General features: G+C 36.3%; 1 protein-coding gene across 9 annotated transcripts in view; it reads right to left on the bottom strand.

The window, feature by feature from the left end:
* TCAIM (T cell activation inhibitor, mitochondrial) overlaps nucleotides 1-13,964 on the bottom strand; it is a 45,729-nt gene that overhangs the window by 27,404 nt on the left and 4,361 nt on the right. For 4 of the 9 annotated variants that reach the window (XM_059162284.1, XM_059162289.1, XM_059162291.1 and 1 more), the window contains exons 2-3: nucleotides 8,999-9,071; nucleotides 4,151-4,286 (exon numbers count right to left, since the gene is read on the bottom strand). In XM_059162284.1, coding sequence (XP_059018267.1) covers nucleotides 4,151-4,286; nucleotides 8,999-9,027 — 165 coding nt within the window. In that variant the 5' untranslated portion in view covers nucleotides 9,028-9,071. Of the gene's footprint in view, nucleotides 1-4,150; nucleotides 4,287-8,998; nucleotides 9,072-9,460; nucleotides 11,229-13,964 lie in introns of those variants that run through there. The other 5 variants (XM_059162292.1, XM_059162290.1, XM_059162288.1 and 2 more) reach the window with 3 other exon arrangements.

The raw sequence follows: 13,964 nt of genomic DNA, 5'->3' as shown, positions 1-13,964 counted from the left end.
AAATTAGATCCACATTCTTACAACATGTAACAGAACAAACTCTTTATGGCTAAGATGTGAAAAAAAGTAACTAAGTACTAGAAGAAAACATGTTGAACTCTTTTATAACTTTGGTGTGGAAAAAGTCTAACTATAATTAAATATCTCTAATACATGATTGATAATATGTGATTGAAATTAAATATCTCTAATACATGATTGATAATATGTGATTGATGAGCCCACTTACATAAAAAAACTAAAAACTAAAAAAAAAAAGGCACACAAAAAAACCACACATACACACACACAATAAGCAGTTTATTGACAAATAAGCTACTGACAGAAAATATCTGCAAGTCATTTCTCTCTAATAAAGAGCTCTTAAAATGACCATCCTGAGATTGGTTGAATTATGGTGCATTCATTCAATGGAATACTATACAACCAAAAAGAAAAGAAAAAAAAAAAAAAAGAATGTGGTATAGATATCTAGGAATTGACATGGAGTTATTTCCAAGGTTGTTAAGTGAAAAGAAGAAACATCCTTTAGTGAAGGAATAGCTCTAGGGAATGGCATAAATAGTAACCATGTTTCCTATCACTGTAGGTTTCTTCTCAGATACACTGTATGATCTGAAATTAGGAACAATCAGTTTATTTTTGTCTGTTTAACTGATTGTAATATGCTATTCTTAGCTACCATAGTTCAGTGGGCTGCTGAGGTACCTTTCCTGCTAGTGTTAAGACTAAATCTTTGTAATTCTGTTTTGCTACAAGTTTCTATGTTTGCCAAAAAGAAATATATAGAACAACCCAGAAACCCAATGAAAATGGTTACCTCCAGAAGTTATACAAATGGGGCAAAAGAAATGGGACAGGAGTGAGACTTCTGAGTAAACTTTGTATTTAGTTTTGATTTTTGAAACCTAGAAATGTTTTCTGTATTTTAAAACTGAGTTAAAATGAAGAGGATTAAGAGTAGCTGTGCTTCACTTTGAGACCCTATTCTGTTGCTGCTTAGATAGCACTTTCAGTCTGTTTTTCTAGAAAAGAGACAAGGGTGTTCCATACAAATGCAGAGAAGACTGGACTGAATGAACATGAAGGGCCAGGAAGGGTGAACTGCCTTCCCTGAGCTAGAACTTTGGTGACAATATGTCTAATATGGCAAGGAAACAGAAACAGTACCACAGGATATGGGGACAGAGAGTGCTGGGTGGCAGGGTGACAGTTTCATATAAGGCAATCTGGGAGAGCCTCATGAATGTGACACTTAAACAAGAAAGGAAAGGACAAACCATATCTACGTGACTGACCCCCCAGTAAAAACCCAGAAACCAAGGCTTCACACAGAGTAGGCACTCAAATACAAGTCAAAAGAGTAAATGAAAATATAGTTGACTCTTCAACAACATGGGTTTGAACTTCATGGGACCACTTATACATGGATTTTTTTTTTTTTTGATTCACTATGATTTCTTAATAACATTTTATATTCTCTACCTTATTTTACTCTAAGGCACCTGGGTGGCTCAGTGGGTTAAAGCCTCTGCTTTTGGCTCAGGTCATGATCCCAGGGTCCTTCCCCCTCTCTCTCTGCCTGCCTCTCTGCCTACCTGTGATCTCTCTCTGTCAAATAAATAAATAAATAATCTATTAAAATAAAAAGAATATAGAATACAATACACATATCATGCAGAATATGTGTTAACTATATTATTGGTAAGACTTCTGGTTAATAGTAGGCTATTAGTATTTAAGTTCTGGGAGAAGTCAAAGGTTATATACAGATTTTCAAATGTGCAGGGGGTTAGTGTCCCAACCCCTGCACTATTCAAGGGTCAGCTATATTAATTTACTAGAATAATTACATTTTAGGGATTTACAGAAATCAGAAAAACTGTTACACTCACGGATATGGTTTATTACAGCAAAAGGATACAGATTAAAATCAGGAAAAGGCATGTAGGATAGAGTCCAGGAGAGGCCAGGTTCAAGGTTCCCGTTGTTCTCTCCCAGTGGATTTGTAGAGCTAGCACTTAATTCCCCAGGAACAATGTGTGACAATGCATGAAAAGTGTTGCCAACTGCAGAAGCTCAGTCAAGCCCTGGTGTCCAGCATTTTACTGGGCTCAATCAAGCAGGCATGTAGTGGCCATGTGACTGACCTTAGCTGTTCAGTCTCCAGCACACCCAGAGGGACCCCAACATATGAAAACAGGCATTCACCAAAAATCACATTTTTAGCGTAAAATATCTGGCATGGCCTGATAGCTCACACATACAAAAGATTCCCATCAGGCAGGATATTTGAAGGGCTCAGAGCTTCTCTCCCAGGAGGCAGTCAAGGGCAAATACCAAAGCTAGGCATTTCTTTGGAATGTAGAGTTTAAGTAACACATGCCTGCTGAGTTCACCTTTTGGAGCACACAGTAGTTTTAATAAAAAAACAAAAGATACACTGGTAGAGGAGGGAAAACATTCACCTACGACTAGGCATAATTTTTCCACATATGTTGGGTTTAAAAACTTTAAGTAATTAACATCCTCAAAGTAATGGATATTTTTTTGTTGATTCATTTTACTAATTAAATTTTTTTCCACTGCAAGTAGAAAAAAACTATATAAAAATGTTCTAAATTTTTAAGAGTTCTAAATCCCTTTTAACATTAAACCAGGTATTAATGTTAAAGAAAATAAAGAGAACAAATGAAATAATATTGACCATCCTCACTAAGTTTATTATAAGTTACTTCCCATCTCCGTCTGCATTCCTTGAGCACACAATAAGTGAGGCTGTAGGGAAGAGAACCAGCAGCATGCAACAGAAGGGAAAACCACTTAGGGCACTGAAAAACTTTCCTTGTAACCATCCTTAAAAAACAGACTGACCATGGTGACAGAAGCCTGAAATTTTCTTTCAAACACTCAATTTTACTCCAAACACTGGTTCAGAAAACATTACTAATACTTTAAAGACTCTTCATGATAGCTTTATTGCCTTCATAAAAAATGGCAGCCTTCATAAACAGGGAATTACCCAGTCTATCTCCTGTGTGCCTTCTGTATATTCACACAAAATACTTGACTTCCGACATGTCTGGTCACCAAATGAGTGGAGGTTTTTCCCCACAATAAGCAATTCTCTCTGACACCAGCTGGTAGTCCTACAACTTAACTCAATTCTGACATTATATATCCAGAGACAGCATCAGATCCCACAAGTTAAGGGCTCAGTTCCCCAACACCGTCCTCTCCCTCTGCCGCCACACCGCCATATACACACTTCAGATGTCTGTCACACCTGTTATCACTTGAGTTTTTGACCAACCAGCAATTTGCAGCAACCCCCTCCTTAGATTCTATTAATTCACTAGAGTAGCTCACAGAACTCAGTGAAAAACTCATGTTTACCATATTACATGATATAATAATGGACACAGATAAACAGTTAGCTGAAGAGAGACACAGGGTCCCAAGTGCAGAAGCTTTTGTCCCCATGGAGTTTGGGAGCACTACCCTCCAGGGTAGAGATGTTTGTCCACCTGGAAGCTGTCTGAACCCCATACTACTGGAATTTTATGGAGGATTCCTCATGTAGGCATGATCAATTATTATGTCTATTTCCAGTCCTTTTCTCCTCTCTGGAGGTTGAGGGTTGGGGCGGAAAATTCCAAGCTTCTAATCATGCCTTGGTCCTTCTGGTGACCAGCTTCCATGCATGAGCCACCCAGGGTCACTGCAATGGAACAAAAGGTGCTCCTCGTGCTCCCATCATATAGGGACTTACAAGGCCTTTAGGAGTCAGGTGTCAGAGATGGAGCCAAAGACCAAAGAGCAGAACAAGAGATGCTTCTAGTGCTCTTCTCACTTACGAAGATACAAGAGTATCAGGAGCTCTGTGCCAGGAACTGGGAGCAGAGCCCAATGTATGGATTTTCCATTCTCTCAGATTTCATAAAACATCAATAATCAGATTTCCAATTTTCAATATGTATATTTTCAAAGCAAGTCAAAACACTGACTTTATTACTATAACAGAACAATCCAAATTTGTACAACTGTGTACAATTTGTACAACTGTGTGTGATAATATTGTGTCAAAAATTAGCAAAACTTTAGGTTATGAAATGGGGACTAAAGGTTAAATAAATAAATAAATGTTTACCCTTTCTCTGGGGTGCTGTCCAAAGAAATCTGGATGTACTGCAAAGTAGAATGGTCTCAAGGCATTGACGGCTTCAGCTCCTGATAAAGTTCTTGAGGAAAGAAACCAGTGTGGAAATATCTTCTCTAGACATAACCTTTTAAAAAGATGTGGATTTATTATTCACCAAGGCACTCACACACACACACACACACACACATCCCCAATGTATAAAGTGACAATAACATTAAAATTATTACATATAGAAAATACCATAGAAACAAGACAGAAATAAAAACTGTGGTTATATATTTATAGCATAGGGAATACACTCCATAATATTGTAAAAACTTTGTATGGTGACAGATGGTAGCTAAACTTATCATGGATATCAGTTAATAATGTATAAAAACATTGAATCATTATGATGTATACTTGAAACTAATAGGGCACTGTATGTCGATTATACTTTAATTAAAAAGAATTTAACAAATAAATAAGAAATATATTAGAGTTTTAACAAGCAGAGAGTGCCACATGGTTTCTTAAAACTGGTTATAAATTCCTCTGATGCAATATGAGAAAATAATATTAACTAATAATAATAAAATTTCCCCTCAAACACTACTTTGAAATGTTAAGTGGCTTTACTGCAGATGGTGACAATTTCCTGTTATCATTTTTTTCTTCAGATAAAAAACCCTCAATATCCATAGTGTAATCTTTTTTTTCTAGTGAAAAATATTTTGAGTACAATGCTTAAAAAGAGATACAAGATGCCCCTTAGTTTACCTCCTCAAAGCTGGCATGCTAAAATTATCCTAGTTGGGTAACTCGACATTCTCATTCTTAAATTTTGGCAAACCACATCTAGGAGTATTTTTTAAAGTACAGTTTTAAATCCAGATGAAATTATTTGCAATTTTTGGGAAGCACTTCTGTGACATCTATTTTTGAACATTATAATTTTACCTTTTCCATTCTATAACAGTCTATAAAGAAGTCTAAATATGAGGCACCCTTTTGTCTCATATATGACCTCATACAATACTGAGTAGAAGTGTGTCTCATACATTATTGAGTGAATGGAAGGCTATTGTATTTTTTAAATGATAGAGATTACAGGATCATTTATGGAGATTTTTTGGCAATCGGGAGACCAACCACATTTTCAGATTACCTCTTTTTTTTTTTGGCACATATTCAAACCTTTTACAAAGTCAATATACAAGGCTGTGCATGAAGAACTACAACAGGAGTCTAAACAATAAAGTAAGCAATAAGCCAGGTACTGATGGTCTCAATATCAGGCCGTGTAAGCAAACACTGACAGCTCCACTGATTCCCCGTTTGAGCTTCATTTCTCATTCCCAAATGTCTCACAGACACTTAAGCTATCCTGCCAGCCTCTCAAATTTTATGTGTCTAAAATAAGGAGTAGAGGTCACTGTTTTCCTTCTAATCTCAGCCTGGGTACAAAAAGCAAGGAAGCAGTTCAACCCAAGATTATCTTCCTTATCTCTGTCACTGCGGTACCCCTTTCCTCCATGTTGCCAGAGTACAAATCCACAGCCAGTACCACTGCCCAATTTTGGGTACTCTGGAAATTGGCTGTTTCTTCTCACTTTACAATGTCCCCGGAAACCATTCCTTCTTTCCATTTCTCTGCTGCCCATTAACACCAAAAAGTTGAACTGCACAATTCATCTACCCCCTAGTGTTTTTTCCCATTTTCTATACAGGTTAATTTTCCTAAAATCCCACTACCACAGTATTCCCTACTATAACACCTTTGCTAGTGTTTCAACTCCTGTGAATAAAATCCACTTCTTAGTCTGGTATTTCCAATCCTCTGTAATCATTTCCAATCTGTCTTTCTACAGTGATTTCCTACCACTCTAAGACGACTTTAGGCCAAAGTAATCTTTCTCATTCCTCCCTCATTTCTGCATGATTTCTCAGCCCCAAACACGCTCCCAGTGCCCTACCCAAATTGTTCCCACTCACTGAACAATTACTGTGTAAGTACTATACACCAGGAGACAAGGTGCCCACTTCCCCCACAAACTTCCCTTTTGTATCCTCACTATAGTTCTTTCCCTCTTCTAAACTTTAAAAACTCTGAACTCTAAGAAACTGCTTACCTGCCATATTTGCAACAATACCGTCAAGTATAAATGATGTTTCCATTTGTTTTTCTCTTCCTCTATCCACCCACACACCTCAGCTACCATGGGCCCTTGAAGGCAGTAACCATATTACACATACAAGCTGAGGCTGACTATGCTGGTTGGCAACCGCTGAAAAGCAGAGGTCAAGACACACTTAGATGTGTGAGAGAACCAGGAAAGGGAGAAGGTGGAGAGACCTTTCAGACCACAATGTAGGTCTGACAGGGACAGAGCAAAGGCAGGAGGACTGGGTAGGAAGTCCTGGACTGCAGCACAAGTTCCAAGAATGGTCAGCCAGGCCAATGAGGAGTTGGACCAAAGGCACCCACTGGCAGAGTCCCATGTCTTGTTAGCATTCTAGCAATTCTGACTTCGTGTTCCTGCTCTGCTTGGGCACTGACAGCTGGTAAAGTGGGGCTTTGAGGTAAATCCACTGAACCATAGAGACAAGAGAACTCAGCGGGTACCTTAGAGCTGCACAGCGGAAGGTATGGCACAAGTATTATTGTTAAGGTAGGTTAAATGAATGTTTAGTAGGTATTTAATGAAAGGAAACTTAACAGAATCAAGGAAAATTATATCAAAAGCAATATTATGTTACTTGAAATTGAGCAAATTTAGCACATGGAAATCTGGATTTATAAGACATTAGGAAAGGATTAAATTTTTGAAAGATCAATCACTAGAAAAGGGATCAGCAAACTTTTTCTAAAAAAGGGTCATATAGTCAACATTTTAGGCTTTGTGGGCCCCATGGCCTGTGTTACAACTATTCTACTTTGCTGCTGTAGTGGGAAAACAGCAACAATAAAGCACATGAATGAGTGTGGCTGTGGTCAAACAAAACTGTACTTAAACAGTGGGGCCATCTGACCACGGACTATACCTTGCTGACTTTTAAACTAGAGGATTTAAATATAAGTATCTCAAGTACATTTAAAAATACATGCACAGGGGCGCCTGGGTGGCTCAGCGGGGTTAAAGCCTCTGCCTTCGGCCCAGGTCATGGTCCTGGGGTCCTGGGATCGAGCCCCGCATCGGGCTCTCTGCTCAGTGCAGAGCCTGCTTCTCTCTCTCTGCCTGCCTCTCTGCCTGCTTGTATTCTCTGTCAAATAAATAAATAAAATCTTTAAAAAAAAAAATACATGCACAATTTACTTCTAGTTTTTGTAGAACACAGACCATGAAAAGAAGAAATTTGTTAACTCACATGGATTTTTCAAAAAAAAAAAAAAAAAAAAAAAAGTTATCCTACTGATTAGAGCAAAATTGCCTTGAGTTAAATCAAAAGAAGAGCCATTAACACTTTAGGAGATACGGAATTTACAGACTGAAGTAACAGAAGGTCACTACTGGTATCTATTTCATACTTAAAGATTATGACTTGATCTCTAATTAACAACTAAGAATTTGCACTACAATTAGTTTTCATGATCCATAGTGCTATAAAATAAGCTTATGTGGCCATGACTAACATTAAAAAAAGAGAAGACATGCAACAGAAAATATCACTGGATACTGTGTGTGCCAAGGGTAACTATTGTTACGAAACTGGTATTTTATGTATTACAATTAAAATACAGTTTTCTGAAGGCTAGAATAAAACAAGCTGGAAGCATGGCTCTATTATGCAACCACTACTATTCCCTGCTTGTCAATGACAGAGTGAAGAGGCAAGCGTTCCTCCAGGCTCCTATGAGCTCTCCTCATATTAGAGAATGTAAATAACAATATGTTAGCCTGGTCTTCTGTGGTTGAACAGTATTAAGATATCACAAAATGAAGAAGGTCTACACATCTGCAGAACAGTTTTTCAGGGTGCACTCTATCTCAGATTCTTTGTTTCCCTGCCTCTCCCCCTCTTCCCTCCATGTCTTAAGAACTGTGTCATAAATTCAGAGAAAGTCTCCCTTTCTTTGAGAATCCTTGTCATATACAAGTTGGTGGAAAAACTCTGTTTCCCCAAAATAACTCCCTTTTGTCGGTGACTACTTACTTGAAGAGGATAGTTATTTAAAAGTAATAATTTTTGCCAAATATATTTTAGAAGATTAAAACTTCACATATCATTTTTATGTAATGTTGTGTTTAGTTATATATTTGGAGCCAACGCACTCGACTTTTCCCTTTTTTGGCTTGGCTACCAAGAAGCCAGAACTAAATTTGACGTCTGAGTAATTATTTAATCAGTTTTGCTTTTTAACACAATAATCTTTTTCTCTACAGGGCTCCTGCAATTATCCTATATATGCTTATTATAAAATGCCAATCAAATTTTATAGCTGAACTCCTTAAATCCTTTCTTGAAGTAGGATTTAGATTATATATCATAAATAGCAAATACAGTAGTCAAATGACCTTACTATACAATTTAAATGTAAAGTGGTTTTCTACACGATAGCAATAGACTTGAGGGCAACATAACAGAAACTTTACCTTTTTTCCTACTTTACCTTTTTTCCTCTTAATGTTTTCACACTGAACTATTCTGGAAGATGGTATTCTATTCACCTGCTGCCCTGAATGAACTCTTGGTGGACCTGGATGGTCACATGAATTTTCTTTTTCTCTTCTTGTTCTTGCCCTCCACTACCATAATATAATTTTAGAATTTGAAAAATAATAATAAATTAAAATTAGTCAAATATGTAACAGAATCCCTCCCCATACTAATTACACAATGAACCACAAAGCTTACCTTCTCACAGGTCTCAGGTGGCAAAACATTTCTGAATATATATGAACATCAATTCCCAGGCATCCATTAATCACTTAAAAAGTTAAGCAGATACAAGTGATGAACAAGTGGAATTTGAATTAAAACATTTCCATTTATATTAGCAAATCCCCCAAAATGAAATGCTTACCTGTAAATCTAACAAAATATGCACAAAATCTAAATGAGTAAAACTACAAAAATGAAGAATGAAATCAAAGAATTAAATAAATTGAGAGATATCCCATGTCCATGGATAGGAAGACTCAATATTGTCAAGAAGTACTTTCCAATTTAATCTATAGGACAATAGATTGGATCTATAGATTCTGTGCAATCCCAACAAAAACTCCAGAAAGTTATTTTATGGATAAAACTCAGGTAAAAAACTAAGAACAGCCAACTCAATATTGAAGAAGAACAAAGTTGGAAGAATGACATTACCTGACTTCAAGACTTACTATAGCAAGACTTCAAGACTTAAGCTCTAGCAATCAACACTGTGGTACTGGTAAAAGAACAGACAAACAGATCAATGGAACGGAACAGACAACCCAGAAATAGATCCACGTAAGTACAGTCAACTGATCTTTAGAGCAAAGATAGTCTTTTCAACAAATGGTACTAGAACAACTGGACATTGACATGCAAATAAATTCATGTAGTCATAGACTTACACCATTCACAAAAATTAACTCAAAATCAATCACAGACTTAAATGTAAATCACAAAACTATAAAACATCTAGAAGATATCACTTGAAAAAACCTAGATGACTTTGGGTATGTTGATGACTTTTTAGATTCAACACCAAAGGCATGATCTGTGAAAAAAAGAAATGATAAAGTGAACTTCATTAAAATTAAAATCTTGTGCTCTACAAAAGACAATGAGAAGACAAACCACACACTGAGAGGAAATATTTGCAAAAGATACACATAACTGAAGAAGGGCTATAATTATCCAAAATACACACAAATTTTTTTAAAAAATTCAACAAGAAAATGAACAACCTGATTCAAGAAAGGGCCAAATTAAATGTGTCCTTTGTTATTGTAAATATATTAAGATATTTTAACTAAAAATTTTACCCAACTGAACCAATTTTATATTATTTATACCTATTTTGGTGTTTTGTCTTTATAGTAAATAAGGTTTTTGAAGAAAGGAAAAAAAAAAAAAATGAACCAAAGACCTGAACAGATACCTTATAAAATAAGATATACAGATGACAAATAATCATATGAAAAGATGTTCAACATGATATATCATTAGCGACCTGCAAATTAAAACAATGAAACACTACTACACGTCTATTAGAATGGCCCAAATCCAGAAGAACACTGATAACCCCAAATGCTGATGAGAATGTGCAACAACAGGAACTCTCACTCACTGCTGGTGGGAATGCCAGGACAGTAGGGCAGTTTCTTACAAAACTAAACATGCTTTTGCCATATGATCCAGCAATCACACTCCTTGGTATTTACCCAAAGGAACTGAAAACTATCTTTATATAGAAAACTGCACACAGATGCTTAGTTTTTTAAATATTTTTTTTAAAATTTTATTTATTTGTTCGGTAGGGGTGGGTGGTGCACAAGCAGAGGGGAGTGGCAGGAAGAAGCAGATACCCCCCGAGCAAGGAGCCTGATGCGGAACTTGACCCCAAGACCCCGGGATCATGACCTGAGCTGAAGGCAGATGTTTGACCAATTGAGCCACATACGCACCCCCACACAGATGTTTATAAAAGCTTTATTCATAATTACCAAAACTTGGGAGCAACCAAGATGTTCTTCAGTAGATGAATGGATAAACTGTGGTATATCTAAACAATGGATTATTATTTAGCACTAAAAAACAAAAGAGCCATCGAGCCATGAAAAGACATGGAAGAATCTTCAAAAGCTACAGTAATTAAAAAACAGTATGATACTGACATAAAAAGAGACATTTGGATTAATGGGACAGAATACAGAGCCCCAAAATAAATCTATGCATATTATGGTTAATTAATTTATGACAAAGGAATCAAGAATATACCATGGGGAAAAGATAGTCTCTTTGAGAAATAATGCTTAGGAAGGGGCACCTGGGTGGCTCAGTGGGTTAAAGCCTCTGCCTTTGACTCAGGTCATGATCTCAGGGTCTCTGCCCGGCAGGAAGCCTACTTCCTCCTCTCTCTCTCTCTCTCTCTGCCTGTCTCTCTGTCTGTCAAATAAATAAATAAATAAAGAGTCTCTTTCCCTCTCCTCTGCTCCTCCTTCCCACTCACTCACACTCTGTCTCGAAAACAAAAATTTAAAAAAATTTAAAAAAAGAAAGAATGCTGGGAAAATTGGACAGCCATATACGAAAGAAGTAAACTGGACACAAAAATTAATTCCAAATGGATAAGAGACTTCAACATAAGACCTAAAAGCATAAAACTCCTAGAAGAAAACAAAGGTGGCCAGCTCTTTAAAATAGGTCTTGGCAATGGTTTTTTGGAAATCTGGTAACTAAAGCAAAAACAAACAATTAGGCCTACATCAAACTGAAAAGCTTTTGCACAGCAAAGGAAACCATCAATAAAATGAAAAGGCAACCTACTGAATGGAAGAAAATAATTGCAAATCATGATGTATCCAATAAGGGACCAATATTCAAAATATATAAAGAACTCAACTCAATAGCAAACAAACAATCGGATTAAAAAATGGGCAGAAGATCTGAATGGACATTTTTCCAAAGAAGACATACAGAATGGCCAACAGACATATGAAGATGCTCAACCTCACTAATTATCAGGAAAAAAATGAAAACTACAATGAGATATCACTTCATACTCTTTAGAATTATTATTATCAAAAACACAAAAGAAATAACAAGAGTTGGTGAGAATGTGGAGAAAAGGAAACCTTTGTATAGTATTGCGGGAATGTAAGTCAGTGTGACCACTATGGAGTTTCCTCAAAAAATTAAGGATTAAACCACCATATGACCCAACAATTCCTTCTGGGTATTTATCCAAAGAAAACAAAACTACTAATTCGAAAAGATATAGGCGTCCCCATGTTCTTGCATCATTACTTACAACAGCCAAGATATGGACACAACCACATCACACCGTTGATGGATAGATAAAGAAGATGTATATTTATACAATCGAATATTACTCGGTCATAAAAAAAATGAAATCTTGCCATTTGCAACAACATAGATGGATCTCAGGGACAATATGCTAAGTGAAATAAGTTAGACAAAGGAAGATAAATACTGTATGATCTCTCTTATATGTGGGATCTAAAAAACAAACAAGAACAAAATTAAGAAACCCACCAAGCTCATAGATACAAGAGAACAGATTGGTGGCTGCAAAAGTAGGAGTGGAGGTAGAGGGGAAGAAATGGATGAACTATTTTTTTTTTAAAGATTCATTTATTTATTTTTATTTGAGAGGCAGAGATTAAATATAATCTTAAAATGTTCCTAAATACAAGTCTTAACATTAAATCATTATTTCTAGATTTAGAGAGAACTTAAAAAGAAAAACGCTACTACAGGTTAAGAGGTGTTTTCTGCCTGCTTTTTGGATGAGTAGGTGATTTCCTAAAAAGGTGGTGGGAGTACCTGGGTGGCTAGTGGGTAAAGTATATGACTCTTGTTTTAGGCTCAAGTCTTGATCTCGGGGTCCTGGGATCAAACCCAGCATAGGGCTCTATGATCAGCGCTGAGTCAGCTGGTTCCTCTCTTTCTACTTCTCCTCCAGCTCCCTCTTTCCCTCTCAAATAAATAAAATCTTAAAAAAAAAGTTTAAAAAAATGTTCACATGGCAGTAGAGCAAAAAGAATTAGCATGTAGGCCTATGCCACATGTGACTACTCCAAATTGACATACATTTTAAGTGTAAAGTATGCATTGGATTTTAAAGATTTGGTACAAAGATAGAATGCAAAGTACCTCATTAATACTTTTCTGTATCAATTAGAAGTTAAAATAATTTATTAAAATTAATCTTATTTTATTTTTTTGCTTTTTAAAAAGTAAAACACAACCTGATTTTGTCTTCAGCAGTTCACTACCAGAAAAATGTAAAATTACATCCGTGGTTCATACTACATTTCTATTGGATTGTGCTGGTCTAAGCCAGTGCAAGGCAAAAACGCTTTAGTTAACATGACACTGTCAGAGAAGGCAGTCTGCACAATGGTTAGGAAAGGGAGGATGCCCTGTCTGAAATCTGTATTCAACTCTTGATCTTGATTCTGACTACCTGTGTGAGCATGGGCAAGATATTTTACCTGTGAGTCTGTTTTCTCACCTCATAAATAATACAGAAGGTTCAAGAGCTGCCTCTTCTATGAAGAAAGTTAAATGTGAAATAGCTTATATGCAATTGGTGAATAGGGGAAAGATCTTATATCCTATGCAGTTTTTTCCCAGAATGTTAAAGGTTTGGAGAGATCAGAGGTGATCTTTCTACAATTACAAAGGCTTTAGCCATAAGTAAAAGACCTTAATAACAAAACATGAAAATCCCCCAGTAGTTCCTTTGGTTTAAGAAGCTGATCGTTAGCAGCTTCAAGTACCCCTGCATTTTTCATCAAGCAATCTGGAAAGCTGTTAGTACAGATGAAAAAGCTGGAGACTTTCATGTCTTGTTTTGAGTGGTGTGTATTTTTTTTCTTCATAACCCCTGTTATTTTAGTGTATTATTCTGTAGAATGTCTGGATTTCCAGGAACGTGTTTATGTCATTATAGCAGAAACACCTGTAAATAAATACTGTCACCCCAAACTGACCTTTAATTAAAAATTTAAAAATTTTCATGGGCTGAGAGAATACTTGGAGCTAACACTATGCTATAGTCTGCTAGACAGAAGTAGTTTAGTCAGAAACTTTATTGTAGAAAATGTCAATTCAGTAAGTATTTTATTGACATTTGTCTTTATCAAAAGGGAAG

Source organism: Mustela lutreola, chromosome 2, assembly GCF_030435805.1.
Source record: "Mustela lutreola isolate mMusLut2 chromosome 2, mMusLut2.pri, whole genome shotgun sequence".
NCBI classification, from domain to species: Eukaryota; Metazoa; Chordata; class Mammalia; order Carnivora; family Mustelidae; genus Mustela; species Mustela lutreola.
This window is presented reverse-complemented; position numbering and strand designations above follow the sequence as displayed.